Here is a 23,486-nt window from a genome sequence, read left to right on the forward strand (position 1 = left end):
AGACTAACACTGGACCCATACACTAACACAGGACCCATAGACTAACACTGTACCCATAGACTAACACTGGACCCATAGACTAACACTGGACCCATACACTAACACAGGACCCATAGACTAACACTGGACCCATAGACTAACACTGGCCCCATAGACTAACACTGGACCCCATACACTAACACTGGACCCATAGACTAACACTGGACCCATAGACTAACACTGGACCCATACACTAACACAGGACCCATATACTAACACTGGACCCATAGACTAACACTGGACCCATAGATTAACACTGGACCCATACACTAACACAGGACCCATAGACTAACACTGGACCCATAGACTAACACTGGACCCATACACTAACACTGGACCCATAGACTAACACTTGACCCATAGACTAACACTGGACCCATACACTAACACAGGACCCATAGACTAACACTGGACCCATAGACTAACACTGGACCCATACACTAACACTGGACCCATAGACTAACACTGGACCCATACACTAACACTGGACCCATAGACTAACACTGGACCCATAGACTAACACTAGACCCATACACTAACACTGGAACCCATAGACTAACACTGGACCCATACACTAACACTGGACCCATAGACTAACACTAGACCCATACACTAACACTGGACCCATAGACTAACAACTAGACCCATACACTAACACTGGACCCATAGACTAACACTGGACCCATAGACTAACACTGGACCCATACACTATTGTATTCTTGCCGTGTGGCAGCGCTGTGGTTCAGGAGCTAAGTGCCAATGTCGAGGTCTGCTGCTGCTGCTGCCACGACGAGAGGGCTTCAGCAGAGGAGAGAGAGAGTTCGTGTCGTGTCCGCTGTTCCTCCTCCTCCTCTGCTGAACGAGCTCAGACCACAGTGCGTCTACTGTGGGGTCCCTCGTTTCGGTTGCTTGGCCACACTCGCACTGACTGCTCTGTGGCTTGGTATCTCCTCTCGTTCTCTTTGGGTCTCTGTGAGTCAGAAGTCGCAAACGGGTTTTGATTAATTACCCGTACCCGGCCGCACCAGGGTCGCAAACGGCTACCCGTACCCGGCCGGGTATGGGTAGCCGGGTATCGGGTAGGGTACGGGTATCGGGTACCCGGTTGCGATCTCTTCTGTGAGTGCCCGTTAGGTCTAAGTGACGATGCAGGTCTCTGAGTCCCTGTGTGTATCTCTTTTGTCTATGAACCCAGCGCGCTATTATACGGTCCATAGTTCGGAGGGCATGCCCACAATCGAACTACCGTGCCTTGTCTCGTGCTGCTATTGCTTTGGTGGTAATTTTTAATCCATTACATTGAATCGTGATCCATCGCAATGGGTTCAATTAAATTGCGTTACGTTACTTTGCATCACGTTGTGTTACGTTTCAAGTTCAATTAATTCAATGTATCACTTGCAATCCATTGCATTTGATTGTAATCCATTACATTGTGTCACCGTTACGTTGAATTGTAATCCGCTACAAAATGTTGTAAGCCACTGCATTCCATGGCAGTCCGTCACATTGTGCTCCATTACATTGTAATCCACTGCATATTATTCTAATCCATCACATGGGGTCGCCACGGTGGCTAGGAGCTGTTAACTACCTCGCCTGGTATACAGGAGGTCGTGGGTTCTATCCCGACCATGACGCCTGCTGCTGTATATTTGGAGTTTGCGTGTCTCTCTCTCTCTCATCATCATCACGGTGGCTAGGAGATGTTAACTACCTCGCCTGGTATACAGGAGGTCGTGGGTTCTATCCCGACCCTGACGCCTGCTGCTGTATATTTGGAGTTTGCGTGTCTCTCTCTCTCATCATCATCACGGTGGCTGGGAGATGTCAACTACGTCGCCTGGTATACAGGAGGTCGTGGGTTCTATCCCGACCCTGACGCCTGCTGCTGTATATTTGGAGTTTGCGTGTCTCTCTCTCTCATCATCATCACGGTGGCTAGGAGATGTCAACTACCTCGCCTGGTATACAAGAGGTCGTGGGTTCTATCCCGACCATGACGTCTGCTGCTGTATATTTAGAGTTTGCGTGTCTCTCTCTCTCTCTCATCATCATCACGGTGGCTAGGAGATGTCAACTACCTCGCCTGGTATGCAGGATGTCGTGGGTTCTATCCTGACCCTGACGCCTGCTGCTGTATATTTGGAGTTTGCCTGTCTCTCTCCCCGCGGTCGCGTGGATTTTTGTCCGGGGTCCTCCGGTTTTTCACCCTCCACATTCAGAATCAACGCCACGCGTTCAGAGTGCTCGGCTGCTGATCGACATTTACACGTGATGACGACAAGCCACTTGGTTGAGCAATCATTTGTGATCGCAAGGCCGCTCCTGAAAAAGAGCTATTCTAGCTCAGTGGGGCCTTTACCTGGTGAAATATAAATAGTTTACAGTTTAGTTTGCATTGTAATCCCTTACATTACATTATCATCCACTACACAACGTAATCCATTACACAATGCTACATTGTAACCCATTACATTACAATACAGGACACAATGTAATCCATTACACGATGCTACATTGTAATCCATTACATTATAATCCACGACACAATGTAATCCATTACAAGATGTTACATTGTAATCCATTACATTACAATCCAGGACACAATGTAATCCATTACACGATGCTATATTGTAATCCTTACATTGTAATCCACGACACAACGTAATCCATCACAGGATCGTGCATTGTAATCCATTACATTGTAATCTACGACACGATGTAATCCATTACACGATGCTACATTATAATACGTAACATTGTAATCCACGATACAACGTAATCCATTGCTACATTGTAATCCATTACATTACATTGCAATCCATGGCACTGCGGCCGCACACACTCACACTGCCTCGCTGTGTCTCTCCGCCCGGCACCCCTCCCCAGCCCCCCTCCCCAGCCCCCCTCCCCAGCCCGGCCAAATGGACGTGGGCCCCCCACCCCAGGCAATGTGGGCCCCCCACTCCTCTCTGCTGGACCTGGAACAGGGTGCTGACCCCCTTCCATTCCCGGCCTCCACAGCTGCCCAGCAGCCACCGTACGGATTCTTTCAGCATCAGCAGGAGCACGGCTACCCCAGTGAGGACGGATTGTCATCGCACATAGGTGCGTGCGTTTCTGTGTGTGCGTGCGTGCCCGTGCGTGTGTGCCCATGCGTGGCCATGCATGCGTGCCCGTGCGTGTGTGTCCGTGCGTGCGTGCCCGTGCGTGTGTGGCCGTGCGTGCGTGCCGGTCTGTGTCTTTGTTTGTGTGTTCAGTGCCGGTCTTCATAGCTGCTGCCCGCGAAACAGCAACTTGCCCATCGACAGTCTGTTAAAGGCTACACGGGGGAACTTTGTCTTTGTGACTGTGTATTTGTTTGCATGCGTGTTCGTGCGTGTGTCCATACATGCGTGTTCGTGCGTGTGTCCGTGCATGCGTGTTCATGCGTGTATCCGTGTGTGTCTGCGTGTGTCTGTGCATGCGTGTTCATGCGTGTTCATGCGTGTTCATGCGTGTTCATGCGTGTGTCCGTGTGTGTCTGCGTGTGTCTGTGCATGCGTGGCCACGTGTGTGTCCGTGCGTCTGCGTAAGTGGTGCACCGAGCGTGGCACAAGCGTCGTGGTGACGTCACCGCCACTTATTGGCGAACGGCGGTTGTTGGTTGTGTAGCGGGTAGAGCTACGCTGCGCTACGAACCCGGCGACCCGAATTCAATTTCCCGCTCACGGCCACCAACACCGGTGATGATGATCTGAACCGGTCCTGGGCCTCCCCGAGGTCGACTCAGCCGCAAATTAATACGTGGGAAGACAAAGATGGCCGGGCGTGGAATCGGGCAACTCGCCCCCTCGTGTGCCGTACCGGCCTTCATAGGTGCTATTCGCCAACAGCACTTGCCCCTGCAGTTTGGCAAGGCTATACGGGTGATCTTTGCCTTTGTCCTGTGTTACAGATCAATCGGTTGGTCAGTCATTTAATCCCTTCACGACTCATTCAAATGATAAGTTAATTCATCAGTGGATCATTCATTCAAATGACGAGTCGGGCGCTCTGTTAAGTTAATGAATCATTCAATCAATAAATCCAGTATTGGATGAGCACATTAAGTCAATCACTCATTTATCTATATACATACAGCATCTACTGCCTCCCCTGGGTGGGTTGAAAGCACGTGACATTCAACCGCAAGTCGTTCACCCAGCCATGAGCCATTCAATTCGTAACTCAGTTGAACGAATCGATTTATTTACATATATTGAATAGATTGATTAATTTAATATTGATTTATTGCAATTAAAAAATACCGATATATTTTTTATTGTTTATTTAATATATTTATATATACTGAATATATATTGAATATTTATTTATTAAATATTTATTTCATTTCGAGAAGAATGGTCATCCTCTCAACCCGCACAGCCACGAGGCATTCAATCCGTAGCTCAATTGACCATTGAGTCAACTGGTGCATTTACAAGTTGTCCGTCAAAGGTCAAGGAACGAGCCCAATGAACAATATTTTATACCCACGTGACTTTACCGAAAGGACCAAAGAGTATGGATTCCCAACGAGCAGCGCTATCGCGAGCCGCACGTCCGACCAATCGGAATCCCCTCCCCGTCGTCTCCTTTCCGCCCGACGTCCGGCGACGTCGGATCGGAGACGTTTTCCTCGACTCTCGTTCGTTCGCGACGTCGACCGGTGCCGGCTGCCGCTGGCCACTCGGACGCGGGGGTCTGCGCTCGACAACTGCGATGGGGAAAACATTTCTAGAGATCGGTCAACTGGGATCTGTCGATCAGCAGCAGCAAAACAATTGTCATAATTTTTACTGGCAAATGAGGTTCCAATGGTGTAAATGCTTACCCCGAGCTCTCATACTCTGATGGTGCATTGTCTTTGAGTTGTGCGCCTTTTGGCGTCATCTGGTCCAACACCATGTGAGACTAGGCTCTAAGGAAAGCTTTCTCGGGTGTGGACCAATCACCTTCAAGGACAGTGCACATTATCAGAGTTGTGTTTTTTGTTTGCATTATGACTGCAGGTATTGTGGTCAATGCAAACATGACTCCTTGTAAAAAAGGTGTCAGTTTTGTTGCCAGATAAAAGGGTAAAACAACTATTATCATAATTTTTACTGGCAAATGAGGTTCCAATGGCAGCAGCAGCTCATCGGATGTATTGACAATCGCACGTTCGGTCCGCGACTGGGTAATTGATCATTAAATCACGGGGGCGGTGGCTGTGGGCCAAAACTCCTCCCGCCGGGCCGTCTTTGTTTCCCTCCCCCACCCCCCCCCCCACCAGTGCTGATGCTTCCACACCACAACAGGTACTTATTTACGGCTGAGTCGACCTAGGGGATGCCCTGTCACAGCACAGATGGAAAGGAGCTAGGCGCGTGTTTATTTTCCGCGCCGCGTGGTTTCCGTTTGAGACGGCGACGCCTGAAGGCGCTCATCCGGCAGTGGGATAGATCGCGGCTCGTGATGCCGATGCCGATGCTGGTTATCGTTGATGGAGTGCGACAGTCACCGATATCGTGGTGTCGTGAGACTCGGCGCAAGTCAGGGGAGCAGGAGGAGGCCGGGGCACAGAGGGGAAGAGGATGGCGGAGGTGGGAGAATGGAGCAAGAGGCGGGAGGAATAGGGAAGAGGAGGAGAGGGAAGAGGGGGGAGGAGAGGATAGAGAAGGAGGAGGGGTGAGTCGGGGGTTGGGGGGGGGGTAATTTAGGAAGTTGGCCCGGCGGTGATGAATGCTGTCCCGGGTAGTTTCGTTTCCCGGATGTCTGCGTCTATGTATGAGAGAGCGCTAGCGTCGCACTTCGCCATTTCACGAAGCCGCTCGCGCCTCGCCGAGCCCGTCCCTCTCCGCCTCGACGGCCTGCCGTGACCGTGCCCTCGCCAGCGGTAGGAGCCAGCCGGGGCCCACCCCGTGTCGGTGTGTCCGCGCCGCGTCCGCGTGTCCCCCCCCCGACGTCCGTGTGTCCGTCTTGTGTCGGTGGGCCGGTGTGTCGGTGGGCCGGTGTGTCGGTGTGTCGGTGGGCAGGTGTGTCGGTGTGTCGGTGGGCCGGTGTGTCGGTGGGCCGGTGGGCCGGTGTGTCGGTGGGCCGGTGGGCGCGTTTGCCACTCGGTCCTTTGCACGGCCGCTTGCTCGGTCTCGGCGGTTCGGTCTTGGAGGGGGGGGGCGTGGGTTGGGCCGGTCGGTTCGGCGGGTCAAGACCTGCGATCGGTGAGTCGGTCTTTTCCATTGGTGGGCGGGCCAGACTGTGTGCCCATCTGTAGGTGGATCGATTTGTCTGCTGGTTGGTGTGTCAGTCATTTGGCTGGTGAGTGGGTAAGTCAGTCAGCCAGTCAGTCCGTCTGTGGGTCAGTCATTTGGCTGGTGAGTGGGTAAGTCAGTCAGTCAGTCAGTCCGTCGGTGGGTCAGTCATTTGGCTGGTGAGTGGGTAAGTCAGTCAGTCAGTCCGTCTGTGGGTCAGTCATTTGGCTGGTGAGTGGGTAAGTCAGTCAGTCAGTCAGTCCGTCGGTGGGTCAGTCATTTGGCTGGTGAGTGGGTAAGTCAGTCAGTCAGTCAGTCCGTCTGTGGGTCAGTCATTTGGCTGGTGAGTGAGTAAGTCAGTCAGTCAGTCAGTCCGTCGGTGGGTCAGTCATTTGGCTGGTGAGTGGGTAAGTCAGTCAGCCAGTCAGTCCGTCTGTGGGTCAGTCATTTGGCTGGTGAGTGGGTAAGTCAGTCAGTCAGTCCCTCGGTGGGTCAGTCACTTGGCTGGTGGGTGGGGAAGTCAGTCAGTCAGTCAGTCTGTGGGTCAGTCACTTGGCTGGTGGGTGGGGAAGTCAGTCAGTCAGTCAGTCTGTGGGTCAGTCATTTGGCTGTTAGACCAGTGGGTCGGTCTGTCCGTCTGTGAGTTGTTTGGGTCTGTCCGTGGGTCAGTCTGTCTGTGCAGACTCCGATTCCAGGAGCCTCGTGCATCTGGACCTGATTTTGTGCCTCCTCTTGTCGACTTGGCCTCAAGGCGCGTAACCGATGAGCGTTGGTGTTGGAGGCAACTGGCGGGACGGTGGCTAGGAGATGTTAACTACCTCGCCTGGTTTCCAGGAGGTCGTGGGTTTGATCCCCACCCTGACGTTCATCACATTTGGAATCGACGTCACGCGTTCAAAGTAGTGTGCTGCTGTGATTTTTCCACACACATGCGGCCAGGTCTCTTCTGGATAAAGAGCTGCATATCTCGGTGGGCCTTAGTTGGTAAAATAAAAAGCGTTAACAGTTTGGAGTTTTATAGTTTAAAGGAATCCTTCTTCCCGCGTCTCTGCTTCGCAGCACGGATGGCGAACGGGGCCTCTCCGCTCAGCGTCATGTCCTCATTCACCTGGCTGGACACCACTTCCTACCACCCTCACTACCTGCAACAACAACAACAGCAGCAGCAGCAACATCATCATCAGCAGCAGCAGCAACATCATCATCAGCAGCAGCAGCCGTGGTCGCTCGCCCAAGGCGGTCACTCCCCGGACTCCAGCGGTGCGTCCTCGTCCCCCCGTGAGGCTGAGCGTCAGCTTGGGGCCAAGTCGTCGTCGTCGCCACCGCCGGCGCCGCCGTCGCTGTCGGCCTCGCCCGCCCCGCTGTCGTCCGAGCGCTCCCTCAGCCCCGGCAGCGACAACACCGACGGGACGCCGAGCCGGGCGGACTCGTCGCCCGCCGACTTCCGGCACCATCACCACCACCAGCAGCAGCAACAACAACAGCAGCAACAGCAGCATCACTATGGGCTGCTCGCCCAGGGCCTGTATGGAGGTGTGGAGCTGTACCACCACCACCACCACCGCCACGACGTGTCGGCGGCGATGGAGGCAGGGGGCCACGCGAAGGGCAAGGGCAAGGTCCGCCAGCCACCAGGTGGGCAAAGCAGCACCCTCCCGGCGTTGTCGCGGCTGCACCTCCACCGTGTGCCAGCGAGAGCCGGACTGGCGCCCGTACCCGCGTGCGGCGATTAGCGCGGTGAAGTACGGTCGGGCTGGTTAGCTAGCTAGCCCCCCCCCCCCGTCCCGGTGCGCACGGCGTGGGGGGAGCACGCTCATCCAGCAGTGGAGTGACGAAAGTGCTGCGCATATATATGGTATACACGTAGAGTATATATGTGTAGTATATATTTATACTTTTAAAATATACTTGCACTCTGGTACTGTGTGTGCGGGTGCTGTGTCGGCCTTCATAGGTGCTGCTCGCTAACAGCACTTGCCCCAACAGTCTGTTAAGGCTACACTGGGGGGTGGGGGGGGGGATCTTTGTCTGTGTGGTGGTGGGGAGCGGTGGCGCAGTGGTTATCGCATTGCGGCGACTTGAATTTAGGTTCCCGGGCGACGGCCGATATATCGGTGGCGAGTGAAACGCGTCGAAGAACCCGTGAGGCCTTCCGTAGGCCGACTCGGCCTTATTACAAAGACGACTCCCTGGTGGCCACGGCTCGCCGTTCGCGTGCCTCCTGCCTGGGGCCGGCATTTGCGGTGCCTGTACCACGGTTCATATTCTTAGGTTTTTTTCCGTAAAATCACGTCGTTAAAAAAGTAAAATTTAAATTAATATAAGTGAAATAAAATAAAAATCACGACGTTTCGGAGGCAACACAAGCTTCCGTCTTCAGGTGGAACCGTCACAGCACGCTTTTTTTAATTTTTTACCTACGTGACTTTACCGAAAAAACCTCAGAATATGAATCCTTGCAGTCACGAAAGCTTCAAATCTAGAATGTACCAGGGTTGTTGAATCCCCGGACCAGTGGAAATTCGTCCATCCCACAGCGCGGATGCTTTAATGTCTTGTCTTAGAAACCCACGTCTTCTTTTCACGTCCGCTTATTCCATTTAGCGCCTGCGTCTCTCTTGGCCTCTCCTTTTCCATTTATTCGTAACCAGGCGCCTTGAGACGTTAGTGGAAGGCGCCTGACAGACAACTGTCTGTTATTATTATTGTCATCCTAACATTAACCCAACCCCCTACAGCCGGGGCGTTGCTACGTGGGGATGGGACCTTTGTTTTTTAGCGTGGGGCGAGTGGAGCCACGGCTGTTTGTGGCGACACACCCAGCCCCTGTTTGGGTTAAAGCAAACACCGACGCGAAAACATATTATTTCGTAAAATAAAAAAAACAGGGGCAGCGCTCTTATAAGGTTCCGCCGAGGGAAACGCATCACCGTCCGTAAGTGCTCCCCAACCGTTAAACAAACACGGAATGCGCCGCAACAGCAACAATAAACAAGGGGAGAGGAGAATATACGTTTCCCAGCGGGGAGACGGGAGCGTTAAAATCAGTTTTTCCGCGTGCGAGGTGCGAGACGAAACTTCTTACACCGCAGGATGGTGAGAGGTGTTGGCTGCAGCGGCTTAGGTGGAGGTCCCCTTCGTCCAGCAGTGGATCGAGCGTGGCCGCCGACGATGAACGTTCGCGAATGACGGGCCGCCGATGCGGCGACAACGGTCACGGGGCGTCCGTCGCGTTGGCGAGAAGACGCACAGCGCCTGCGCGGCGCGTCGTCCTAGGTCGCGTGCCGGCCGTGGTTTTTCTCGGGCCACTCTGGCTTCTTACTATCTGATAAAATTGCACTTTTGTTTTTACTGTCACCAAGTAAAAAAAAAGCCCAACTGAGCGCTGTATAGCTCCTGTTGTCGGGAGCGACCCGGCGATTGCAAATGATAGCTCAACGAAGTTGGCGGCTTATCATCGCCAGATGACCCCCACAGGGAGAGAGAGAGACACGCAAACTCCAAATATGCAGCAGCAGGCGTCAGGATCGGGATCGAACCCACGAACTACTGCATACCAGGCGGGGTAGTTAACATCTCCTAGCCACCGTGATGACGATGAGAGAGACACGCAAACTCCAAATATGCAGTAGGCGTCAGGATCGGGATCGAACCCATGAACTACTGCATACAAGGCGAGGGAGTTAACATCTCACCACCACGAAATGTGAACTCCTTTGTCTGGGTGCACCGCTAAATCAGGATTTGTTTATCTCATTTGCCAGAGGATTCCGGCAAGGTCACTGGTTGTTGTCCTCTGTATAACAGCTGCTCAGCGCGGTGGGCCTTTGCTGTCCCGAGTCACACATGACGGTGGTACGTTCGTTCCGCTTAAATGTGACCAGAGCATTATGTATGAACATTGGAATTGATAATAGTTTTTTTTTATCCTTTTATCTGGCAACAAAACTGACACCTTTTTTACAAGGAGTCATGTTTGCATAGACCACAATACCTGCAGTCATAATGCAAAACATAACTCTTGTTTGCATTATGACTGCAGGTATTGTGGTCTATGCAAACATGACTCCTTGTAAAAAAAAAGGTGTCAGTTTTGTTGCCAGATAAAAGGGTAAAAAAACAATTATCAATTTTTTCTACTGGTAAATGAGGTTCCAGTGGTGTACATTGAACTTCTTTCGCACCGTACGTAGCCGACGGTGCTAATCGGAGGTGCGGTGGGGGGACACACCCAAACTAACACACAAGAATCAGTTCTTAAGAAATTAGTTTGTCAATCGAGATGATTTTAAAAGTGCGTAGCTCCCAGTGGCTTCCTTATATCGGAGGGAAGAGCGTTCCAGACGGCCACAGGAGCATATCTGAAAGTGTGCGATGCGGTGGCCGGATGCCAGCAGCACGTCAATGGATTATTGAATACATCTGTGTGGAGCTTTGAGCGTCACCTCATTGTTATGCATGCACGGGGGAGGGGTTTTCTCCACGTTTTCCGGTTTCCTGCCCACACGAAGCTTCACAACTCTCATCGCTAATGGAATTCCTTTGCCAAACGTTCCCAAAGTGGCAGGACCCGCTTAACAAGCAATATTGAGACTCTTTTGGTGGAAGTCTTCCCCTGGGTAAACAAATAACGGTGCATTGTGCTACGCGTGATGACACACTTTTCACGTCTGATGATTGATACGTATGTATGTATGTTGAACCGTGCTAATCGGAGGTGCGGGGGAAGGATAACAAACTAAACACAAAAAGCAGTTCTAAAGAAAGAAGTTTTCAATCTAAATGATTTTAAAATGCATAGCTCCAAGTGGCTTCCTAGTAAAGGTACACCTTTTACCAATCAACACACGAAGCCAAAGCTAGTAAATTTGCGGATGGCAACTGACTTCAGTGGAGGATGATAGTGGGTAAATAAGTCATGGATCGACCTCTGTTCTGTAGCACCACGGATGATGATAGTCCATTGGCTTCGTGGACTTAGTCCAGGCTCGTGACAACCGCAGCATTTACTTCAGTGAGCTAACCCTCGCCTGGTTTTGCCATTCTTGGGTCTCATCAGGAGGTTAAGGATTGCTAAAAATACAAACTGCGGGTTTACCAAATGTGAGTCGGTGAGAGCACTCCCTCAAAGTAACGGGGCCCTGTCATGCAGAGCCTTACGATTAGGCCTGAACCTAACCCAATCAATCTAAGTCAAGTCCTAACCCTAACTGAAAAGTCAATAACCTGAACTCGCATCTTAGCATTAAGCTAGGCTTGATGATATGGACCTCCGATGAGCGCGGTTGGCTACGTACGGTGCGAAAGAAGTTCAACACACATACAATGTCCTAAGTCCGAACTAAAGCCAAATTCCTAACCCCAATCCAAGTTTCACAACCTGAATCCTACCCCTTAAAGTCAAAACCTAAGCGCAAACCACATGCCGATTTCTCGCTCTAATACAAGGCCTAACCCTTGGCCTTCAAAGATAACCCTCATGAACTTGATGCCTAACCCTTAACCTGCTTCACTGTGGACGTTAAAGATCCCGTGACGTCATTGGCAAGAGTAGGCCATGGTCACGGATCACACGATCATGGCAAGTTTTGAAAGAAAAAATAAACCGCACCCCGCAGATTACTCGATCGGAAACTACACGCGCACACTGCCCCTCCTGAACCAAAGTTTCACGTGTGCTTTCTCTGGGTTATACAAACACAATGATTGCAACAACAACAACCTCCTCCCTATGAAGCCTAAACTACCCTATACACCCGATGACCCGACCCCTGACTCTGACCCTAACCTGAACCAACCCGCTAACCTGACCCCTGACTCTGACCCTAACCTGAACCAACTCACTTACCCGACCCCTGACTCTGACCCTAACCTGAACCAACTCACTTACCCGACCCCTGACTCTGACCCTAACCTGAACCAACTCACTAACCCGACCCCTGACTCTGACCCTAACCTGAACCAACTCACTAACCCGACCCCTGACTCTGACCCTAATCTGAACCAACTCACTTACCCGACCCCTGACTCTGACCCTAACCTGAACCAACTCACTAACCCGACCCCTGACTCTGACCCTAACCTCAACCAACTCACTAACCCGACCCCTGACTCTGACCCTAACCTGAACCAACTCACTAACCCGACCCCTGACTCTGACCCTAACCTGAATCAACTCACTAACCCGACCCCTGACTCTGACCCTAACCTCAACCAACTCACTAACCCGACCCTTGACTCTGACCCTAACCTGAACCAACTCACTAACCCGACCCCTGACTCTGACCCTAACCTGAACCAATTCACTAACCCGACCCCTGACTCTGACCCTAACCTGAACCAACTCACTTACCCGACCCCTGACTCTGACCCTAACCTGAACCAACTCACTTACCCGACCCCTGACTCTGACCCTAACCTGAACCAACTCACTTACCCGACCCCTGACTCTGACCCTAACCTGAACCAACTAACTTACCCGACCCCTGACTCTGACCCTAACCTGAACCAACCCGCTAACCTGACCCCCGAACCCTAAACCTCACCTGAACCAACGCGCTAACCCGACTCCCTGACCTCTAACCCCTCCACGATGGCCATGAGCAGAGAAAGAGAGAGAGCCGCGGGGTTGTTTGAGCAGAAGCCACCGGGCGTGGCGGCACGCCCTTCCTGCCTGGCTCGGGGAGTCGTCGTTGTTTCGCGAGAGACATTCCACGTGCGCCGCAGTGCGCTCCCACCGCGCACGCCGGCTGTATCACACCGTGCATTGTGGGTGTATTGTGGTGTATTGTGCGTGCATTGTGGGTGTATTGTGCGTGCATTGTGTGTATTGCGCGTGTCCATTGTGTGTGTGTGTGTTGCGCGTGTGGTGTGCGTGCATTGTGTGTGTGTATATTGCATGCATATCGTGTGAATTGTCGCGCGCATTGTGTGTGTATTTGAAATATGAATTGTACTTTACGTAAAAAAAGACTTCCTGTTTAATGTGTCGAGTTGACGTAAGGTCACATAGAACAACAGGAGGAGGAGTGGGTGTCCTATTACGAACCCGGGAACCAAACCTCTGAGTTTTCCTATTTGCCTAGGGGGGTGTACGGATGGCGGGATTTGCCGATTTGCGATGGGCAAAGGGCTTCGGTGTGCGCAACTGTGGGGGCAGCCATTTCCCTTCGCCACCATGCTGGCACTCGCCAATGCCCGCATCTGTAATACAGGGGGCCGTGGGTTCGATCGCGACCGTGACCCCTGCTGTATATTCGGAGTCTGCGTGTTCTCTCCGTGGTCGCGTGGCTTTTTCTCCGCTATATGAGGAAGTCACTGGAGCTTTGTGCACTTTCAAATCATCTACATTGGAAACTCATTTCAGCAGAACTGCTTTATGTGTTTAGTTTCTTGTCCTCCTCCCCCGCACCTCCGATTAGCGCCGTATGCCCACGCACGGCATACGCACGTGCACGCATCGTCGCGCTAGGATGTAAACAGACAACAAAGACATTCGTCACCAAGGCGCTCGTTGAGAGATTCACGTGCGAGGCTGTAGGCCGCGCGCCCACCGCCCGAGCGACTGAAGCCCCCGGAGTGTTTCGCACACGAGATGCGCCGGCGGTGTTGGCGGTGCGCGCGGTGACGGAGATGCCGGAGATGCCGGAGGTGCCGGGGGCGATCGTCGCTAACGCTAATTGTGCCCCCCCCCTCTCCTGCCAGGAGAGCCGGCGCCCGCGTGCGGCGAGAGCCGCGAGTGCGTCAACTGCGGCGCCACGGCGACGCCGCTGTGGCGTCGCGACGCCAACGGGCACTACCTGTGCAACGCGTGCGGCCTCTACCACAAGACCAACGGGCAGAACCGGCCCCTCATCAAGCCCAAGAGGCGGCCGGTGAGAGCCGCAGCGCACGCACGGTCGCTCGTTGTGGTCGTCGTTGAGGTCGTCATCGCCATCGTCATCAGATGCCGAGCTCTCTCCGAGCTTACATTGACATGCTAATCTCTTACATTGACATGCTAATCTCTTACATTGACATGCTAATCTTTTACATTGACATGCTAATCTCTTACATTGACATGCTAATCTCTTACACTGACATGCAAATCTCTTACATTGACATGCTAATCTCTTACATTGACATGCTAATCTCTTACATTGACATGCTAATCTCTTACATTGACATGCTAATCTCTTACATTGATATGCTAATCTCTTACATTTACAAGCAAATCTCTTACATTGACATGCTAATCTCTTACATTTACAAGCAAATCTCTTACATTGACATGCTAATCTCTTACATTGACATGCTAATCTCTTACATTGACATGCTAATCTCTTACATTGACATGCTAATCTCTTACATTGACATGCTAATCTCTCACAATACAATGGCCACCCCCACAGCTTCGTTTGTCAAGATTTACCCGATCTTACATTTACATGCAAATTTCATCTCTAGCCCCTCCCACTGACCCTTGGGCTACACCATCTCAAACCTTTATAACTCCTTACCTTAGCAGCGCTCCCACCATATATTCTCAGCAGCTCTCTCGAGATATTTCTCACCTGATGACGATTGCTTGTGTTGCGATCAAGACGTCAGGATATTGTTATAATTTTTATTATTTGTATTATTTATTATTATTTTATCTATCTACGTGGCTTTACCGAAAGACCCAATAATATGAATTCCTGCATTCACGAAAGCTTGGAGTCATCTTGGCCATCTCACAGGCGCATGCTTATGGACTGACATAGGGACCCGTCGACTCACACGGGGACCCATAGACTCGCATAGACACCCATAGACTTATAGAGAGATAGATAATAATAATAAGAAGCAAGAATGGTCTTGCTAAGCTTCTCGAACTCCAGGCCGGTTCTGGGTGATTTTGGATGTCGTGCAAGACACACACACACGCAGTACATACACTTGACACGCACACACACACAAAATACACACACAGGACACACAACACGACACACAACACGGCACACAAACGATACGCATACTAGACACGCACACACGCAGTACATACACTTGACACGCACACATACATACAGGACACAAAACACGGCACAGACACGATACACACACGATACACACACACACGACACGCAACACGGCACACAACACGGCACACAAACGATACACACACACACACGACACACAACACGACACACAACACGATACACACACACGATACGCACACCAGGCACACACACCAGGCACACACACCAGGCACACACACCAGGCACACACACCAGGCACACGACACACACACCAGGCACACACACCAGGCACACACACCAGGCACACACACCAGGCACACACACCAGGCACACGACACACACACACGGCACACGTGCTGCTGTCGTGTTCACGTCGTGCCCGCGGCTGTTTATTGGATGTCCGGATGACACATTGTCCAGGAGTCCCTTTAAAAAGTAGAGAGGGGGTTGGGGGGCAGGGGGGGTAGGGCGGGTGGAGGGAGGGGGGCAGAGGGGGTAGGAGGCAGGGGAGGGGGGGCTCAGCTATTTCACGGGTCACAAGGGCAGGGTGGGAGAGGGGGTCACGGAGGGATTGGGTGGGGGGCTAAGTCACCAACACTCACGTGACCCCTACGTCGACCCACAACGACCAGCGTGGCGAAGTATGGTCAAACAACCCCCCCCACCCCACCCCGTGTCCATTAGGTACTGGGGGTGTGGGGGGGAGGGATCCATCCAGTGGTGGAGGAGCTGTCTCCTGAGAAGCAGGAGGCTCCACATGCAAGCCAGAGCTGGGCCCCGTTCTATCTCCTGGCGAGGCAGCCCAAACTACGGGGAGTGTTTATTAAGTCCCCAGGCCTCTGCCCGCCCAGCAGTGTGAATGGGTGGGGGGGGGGGGGCGCAGGTCACGTGGTCGCCTCCGGCAGGTCGCGTGCGGTGGGGTGGTCAAGTGTGGGGTGACTCCATCCTCTTCCAGCGTGGACGAGTAGGCCAAGTACCCTCTAGAGAGGTAGCTCTATAGAACTCTCTAGAGAGCTACCTCTTTCTCTCTAGAACTCTCTAGAACTCTCTAGAGAGCTGCCTCTTTCTCTCTAGAACTCTCTAGAACTCTCTAGAGAGCTGCCTCTTTCTCTCTAGAACTCTCTAGAACTCTCTAGAGAGCTGCCTCTTGCTCTCTAGAACTCTCTAGAGAGCTGCCTCTTTCTCTCTAGAACTCTCTAGAGAGCTGCCTCTTGCTCTCTAGAGCTCTCTAGAACTCTCTAGAACTCTCTCTCTAGAGAGAGCTACCTCGAGCGTGAGCCCATCTGGCAGCAATGGCGTGATCAAGCAATTGCAGGGCTGCGCCTTTTGCCTCGTCGTAATGATAATAACAACGACGGCAGGTTTACAGCCGTCTGTGATTCCAAATAGTGGACGGAGGAGTCCCACTGACGTTGGCCGCCGTGTGCCCGGAGCCGTAGCCGTAGCTGAGCAAAGTCATCGAAACCTTTAACCTTCACTCAAGAGTTGAAGAAGCGGAGAGTCGCGATGCCCGCCGGTGTTGGGAGGCGGGGGTCAGGGTGGAGTCGAGGCAGCGGGCGTGGGGTGGGGGGCCACTGTTGTTCAACGTCTTGGGGGGGGGGGGCACCTACTCGGGTTTCACCACCGGCCGGCCTCGCTTGCGACAGCGGGTGGTGTGTGGGGGGGGGGTGTGTGGGGGGGGGGTGTGGTTTGGGGGGGGCCACTGTTGTTCAACGTCTTGGGGGGGGGGGGCACCTGCTCGGGTTTCACCACCGGCCGGCCTCGCTTGCGACAGCGGGTGGTGTGTGGGGGGGGTGTGTGGGGGGGGGGTGGTTTGGAGGGGGGGGGGTTGGCGTGCGAGAGCCGCTGCGAGCGTTGGCGGCGGCGCGTCCGTGCGGTTTCCTGCGGAAGTGTGCGTGCGTCGCGATAAGAGGCGCACTTCCCACTACCACGGCCGCCTGTTTCCTGAGCTGCCCCCCTCCCCCGCTCCTCCTATGTGGGCCCCCACCCCTACCCACCCCCCCCTCCAGGTCACCCGCCCCCCCACGACCGCCCCACGCGGCCACATTCCCAACGGTCAAAACAGAATCTTGTTGTCGATTGACTGGAAATTGTGCGCGCTGCCGATTGTTTTTTTCGCGCGTCTCTCTTTAACTTTTTTTTCCTCATTTCTGCTTCGTTTTTATCGGCGCTCGAATTTTTATTTTTTTTCTTTGACCGAGCGCCGCGTAAAATGGGCCGCTTGCGCTTTTCGCACGGGTGCCCGTCCCCTGCCACGCGAGCCCGTCCCCGCCACGGGAACGTGGAATGCCCACTCTGCAGGAGGCCCAACCGGCCTGCTCGAGCAGAGTGTGCGTGCTCTGACAGTCAGCGCCACGAGCCGCTTCAAATCCGGACCCACGGGGGTTTCGCAAAGCGTGGCGGGCGCGCGGCGAGAAGGCCTTCAAAGGCCTTCATTTCTCCCCGCCTGTCTCGCCGGTTCCTGGGAGACTGCAGTGGCTGGGCACGTGGCCGCAGCCATAGCGAGAGACGTCGACTGGATGTGGAAATGCTGTATTCTGGATCGCCGACTTACTCACAACAGATCGCGTTGAAAGTATGCCGCGCCCAGCCTTGACACGGAACTAATAGATTTACATAGGGAGCATTGACTCACATAGGACCCAAAGAATAACATAGGACACGTTGATGCCTCGTGGCCAACACAGCACCCACAGACGAATTCACGAGGGGCTCTGAGCTTGAAATGATCAGGGAACGACTTTGTCCAAATCCTGCCGCTCCATCGACATCGGAACAATTCCCCTGTGGCTGTCGCGTTGGCGGGCGGCACAGCGACGATGGCGGCGGCGTGCCACGTTTGTGCGCCAAACTCCGGCGCCGGTTTTGGCGCATGTGCGCCACCCCGGCGTGTTGTTCAATTCGAGGGAGCGACCGGTTAGTGGTGGTGGCGATGGCGGGGGTGGTGGTGGCGAGCTCGCCCTTGTTTGGCAAACGGCTGCTCGCGATGCGGCGGCTGGCGGTGAGATGTAAACCACCTCGCCTGGCGTGCAGGACGTCGTGGGTTCGATCCTGACCCTGACACCTGCTGCTGTATATTTGGAGTTTGCGTGTCTCTCTCTCTCATTATCACCACGGTGGCTAGGAGATGTTGACTACCTCGCCTGGTGTGCAGGAGGTCGTGGGTTTGATCCCGACCCTGACGCCTGCTGCTGTATATTTGGATTTTGCGGTGGCCCTTTCCCCGTTCTCGCGTGGATTTTTCTCCGGGTCCTCCCGGTTGTTCCCTCCACATTTTATAAACACGCGTTTAGGGTATTTGGCCCATGTCAATTTCCACGCGACGATTCGCCACTTCGTTGTGCTGTCACTTGTGATAGCTAGGTTGCTTCTGAAAAACTATTGCTTTGTAGCTCAGTTGGCTTTACCTGGTAAAATAAAAAAATAAAAAAATTGTTTCGTTTATCTGGACATCGTAGACTCGTCGGATTGCTCCCCAGGTCTAAATAAATATTCTGATTCTCACAGAGGGCGGCACCTGCAAGCAAAAGACACGTGCAGAGCGGGGAGGGCAGACACGTGCGCGACCGTGGGCTCGCTCGCACGCAACAACAACCGCATTGAGGGACAAAGACGAACATCCCCCATGTAGCCTTCACAGACCGTTCGGGGCAAGTGCTGTTGGCTAGTAGCTGCTAATCCTGCATAATAAACGGGCAAAACATGACTTTAAACCCCCCGCCAAACCTCATACGCATTTCACAAGTAGCACTAATCGCATATCTGAATTTCCCATAAATAGGCTAAAATTCCTCTTGATATGCAAATTATTTTGTCAAGGCGCTCTTCACCCCTCCATCCCAGCTTAAATAGTCGCTCCAAGCCTGGGGCTTGTCATTCAGACTCTGTCTTCTCGACAGACCTGTTCTTCACCTGAGGACGGCTGCTTGCGTTGTGGCCGAACGTCGTGAGAATTATTTGATAATGTTTTCTTTTTATCATTTTATTATTTCCATTCTACGTGACTTACCGAAAGAACCAAGAAGAGTAGCACCTATGAAGGCCGGCACGGCGCGCCTTTGAGGGGTTGGGTGGCCAGAGTCACGCCCGAGCGCCATTGTCTCCGCAGTGGCGATGTTTTACACACCGCACCAGGTACTGATTTGAGGCTGAGTCGACCTAGGGGAGGCCCAGGACCGGTTCATGTAACCGTCACTTGTGTTGGCCACCAATGGGATTTGAACTTGGGGTCACCGGGTTTGTAACGCAGCGTTTCAACCGTTATGCAAACCGCTCTTCTTGCCACGCAGACAGATACACGCACGCACACACACACACACGCGGACACACACGTGGACACGCGCACACACACGGACACGTGGACACGCGCGCACACACGGACACGTGGACACACACGTTGACACGCGCACACACACGGACACGTGGACGCACATGTGGAAACGCGTGCACACACGGACACGTGGACACGCGTGCACACACGCGCACACACACACACACACGCGCACACACACACACACACGCGGACACGCGCACGCACACGCGGACACGCGCACACACACACGTGCGCACACACGTGCGCACACGCCCCGCCTCGCACGTGCGAGTGCGGGAAGAACTCGTGAAGCCTTTTCCAACAGCGAAACCGCGGAAGGCGACCGCCCGCCCTGTTCCGTCAAAAAATAACTCGCGCTCGGTTTGTGACGAAAGCGATGTTGTTTTCTTTTGGCTGCTGCCTGCTTAGAGGCTGTGGCGTGCTGCTTGGGCCACTGCGGTGGCTAGGAGATGTTAACTATCTCGCCTGCTATGCAGGAGATCGTGGGCTCGATCCCGACCCTGTAGATCCTTCAGTTTGCGCGTTCTCCCCGTGGCCCACGTGGATTTTTCACCGGGTCCTGCAGTTTCCCCCCCTCCACATTGAGAAGGAACGTCACGCGTTTAGCGTATTTTGGCTGCCCCTCTAAATTTCCACGTGATGACAAGCCACTTAGTTGGGATATTACTTTAACAGCTACGTAGCCCAGTAGGCCTTACCTGGTCAAAACGATAGTGGAAATTGTTCGGTACCGGCAAGGGTGGCTGGATTGTTCGCTCGATATTTTTCCCCCACCCCGGGTCGCCACGCAGACTGGACGTATGTGGCACGTGGCGAGAGAGGTATGGGGGGGGGGAGGGATCCATCCAGCATTTGGAGAAGCTGGCTCCTGACGTGCAAGCCAGAGATTGCCCGCTCTCGTCTCCCGGCGCGGAAGTTCAAACCAAGGGTGGAAATCGATACTGCAGGTTTTCTTTTTGGGTTGGGGGGTGCAGACACTGCGGTCGATTTAACACGTCGTAGTAGGCTTTGGCGACCAATATCGTACGTAATATAGGATTGTTTTGGGTGATATCGCGTAAATATAAATGCGTCGTTAAACCCGCCACCACCCGACACAGCCAACTAGTAAGGTTTGTCACGTGAACAGAATGTGGCCAATTCGTTACTAGTACAGCAACACCGGTTATGGGTTGGAGAGCCAAGCCACAACATTTACAATCTGAGTACGACGTTTCGCCAGTAATTACAACCAGATTCATCAGGCGACAGGCAGATTTGTGATGAAATCCTCCTCCTGTTTCGTTCCTTAGAGGGGATAGATGTTATGACAACAGCCGGGCCTATCGCCATGAATTCACTCATCGCGAGAGGCCTGGCTAAAATCACTCCCTGTGCAAAGACTCTGCCGGTCTCTACGCCGATGGCTTTTGGCGCTCCCATAAGTCTAAGAGTCTCTGTGCAATCAATCCTATATTGGGGTGGGGGGGGGGCATTGGTCACTCGTAAGCACGTGACGCAAACCGGCGTCGCGGGCCTGCTCCCAAACTCGCTCGCAAAAAAACAATGACCGTCGTTCAGAAAAAACAATCAGCTGCAAATTACACAACGACCCCGCGCCGAACAATGAACAATAAATGCTGTGCAAGTCAATATATATAGAGGCACACGAGTTAATTTCCATCTCGGTAATTTTAGCCGGCGCCGCAGGATTATTGGCGAAGAGCGGGCCACGTTCGTAATGGCCGAGTTGACGAGCCTCCAATTTTCCATCGGTCATTTGTCGAAAGGCCAAGGGGGTGAGCGATACCTCGTCGGTCTCGTCAAGGAGCGCGATCCGCCGTTACGCGAACTCCGTCATCCTCGTAGCAGCAGCAGCGGCAGCGGCAGCAGCGGCAGCGGCAGCAGCGGTAGCAGCAGCAGCGGCAGCAGCGGCAGCAGCGGTAGCAGCAGCAGCAGCGGCAGCAGCAGCGGCAGCAGCAGCAGCAGCGGCAGCAGCGGCAGCAGCGGCAGCAGCGGTAGCAGCAGCGGCAGCGGCAGCAGCAGCGGCAGCAGCAGCAGCGGTAGCAGCAGCAGCAGCGGCAGCAGCGGCAGCAGCAGCAGCAACAGCGGCGGCAGCAGCAGCGGCAGCGGCAGCAGCAGCAGCGGCAGCGGCAGCAGCAGCGGCAGCGGCAGCGGCAGCAGCGGCAGCGGCAGCGGCAGCAGCGGCAGCGGCAGCAGCAGCAGCGGTAGCAGCAGCAGCAGCGGTAGCAGCAGCAGCAGCAGCAGCGGCAGCAGCAGCGGCAGCGGGAGCAGTGGCAGCGGCAGCAGCGGCAGCAGCAGCAGCGGCAGCAGCAGCAGCGGTAGCAGCAGCAGCGGCGGCAGCAGCGGCAGCAGCAGCAGCGGTAGCAGCAGCAGCAGCGGTAGCAGCAGCAGCAGCAGCAGCGGCAGCAGCAGCAGCAGCGGCAGCAGCAGCAGTGGCAGCGGCAGCAGCGGCAGCGGCAGCGGCAGCAGCAGCAGCGGCAGCAGCAGCAGCGGTAGCAGCAGCAGCGGCGGCAGCAGCGGCAGCAGCGGCAGCGGTAGCAGCAGCAGCAGCGGCAGCAGAAGCAGCAGCAGCAGGAGCGGCAGCAGAAGCAGCAGCAGCAGGAGCGGCAGCGGTAGCAGCAGCAGCAGCGGCAGCGGTAGCAGCAGCAGCAGCAGCGGCAGCAGCAGCAGCGGTAGCAGCGGCGGCTTTTGGCGTAGCCATCGAACAAAAACGCCGGTCACCGCATCGCCCGGGGCTTTCAGACGCGCTGCATCCGCGGCCGTCTGGAGCGCTCTCCTCCTTCCGACATCGGGAAGCCGCTGGGAGCTACGGCACTTTTAAATCATCCAGATTGACGAACTAATTTCCTTAGAACTGCTTTTAATGTTTAGTTTGTTGTCCTTCCCCCACACCTCTAAATGAGCGCGGTTGGCTACGCACGGTCCAAAGGAAGTTCTACATACAGACACACACACACACGTACAGACCGTATACACGGAGCAAGGGAACAATCTCCAATGTTTTTTTATTCTTAGGTTTTTTCGGTAAAGTCACGTAGGTAAATTTTTGTAATTAAAGTAAAATAAAAATAAAATAAAAATCACGACGTTTCGGAGGCAACACAAGCTTCCGTCTTCAAGAAGACAAAAACCTAAGAATATGAATCCTTGCAGTCACGAAAGCTTCAAATCTAGAATTGTTTACACGTGTGGCCGGAAAACCAGAGCACCCGGAGAAAAACCCTCACGGCGTGCAAATGGGACGGATGGAGTTTAGTGCGCACTTGCGGTACCGCCATCTCCTGGCGAGCACGGGTACGGGAACCTCCTTGACGGCCAGGGCCACAAGGGAGCTTCGCTATCTTTGCGCGGTGATCCGCCGACCCATCGCCGTTGTAATGATTTTGATTATTTTGCTGATGTAAATGTCCAAATGATGCGCTATTTTGCGTGCTCATGGTTTAGTGTTGTATTTGTACGTGTTTGTGTGATTTAAATTTCGATTTAAAGCTTTCGTGACTGCAGGGATTCATATTCGTGGTTCTTTCGGTAAAGTCACGTGCTTTGCACTCGTATTGTGTTGTTGTTTTGTGTTTGTTGTTGTCACGTTCTTGCCCAGTGCCCCGACTGGACATCTGTGAACAAGAGCTTTATAGCTCATCGGATTCCTCCTGCAGTATAGATACTGATTCTGATTCCAACCCACCAACCTCACTGGCTCCCTCGGTGCTGGATTATCACAGGCAGCTACGTGCAGCAGCGTCGTCGCTGCCACCATTCTGCTATGATTACGGCCTGTTCCTAGAGGCTTCTGTACCTTCAGCAGCGTCATCGTCGTCGTTGAAATCTGTCAACGCATTTCGGTGCCCCCAGTGTGTT

At 53.6% G+C, this 23,486-nt stretch overlaps 1 protein-coding gene across 2 annotated transcripts in view; it reads left to right on the top strand.

The window, feature by feature from the left end:
• The first annotated feature begins 2,948 nt into the window (after nt 1-2,948).
• LOC144945717 (uncharacterized) overlaps nt 2,949-23,486 on the top strand; it is a 28,529-nt gene continuing 7,991 nt past the window's right edge. Inside the window, exons 1-3 of one of the 2 annotated variants that reach the window (XM_078874285.1) lie at nt 2,949-3,150; nt 7,353-7,928; nt 13,998-14,167. In XM_078874285.1, coding sequence (XP_078730411.1) covers nt 2,967-3,150; nt 7,353-7,928; nt 13,998-14,167 — 930 coding nt within the window. In that variant the 5' untranslated portion in view covers nt 2,949-2,966. The remainder of the gene's footprint in view (nt 3,151-7,352; nt 7,929-13,997; nt 14,168-23,486) is intronic. The other variant, XM_078874286.1, reaches the window with a different exon arrangement.

This window comes from Lampetra fluviatilis, chromosome 38 (genome assembly GCF_964198595.1).
Source record: "Lampetra fluviatilis chromosome 38, kcLamFluv1.1, whole genome shotgun sequence".
Lineage (NCBI taxonomy): Eukaryota > Metazoa > Chordata > Hyperoartia > Petromyzontiformes > Petromyzontidae > Lampetra > Lampetra fluviatilis.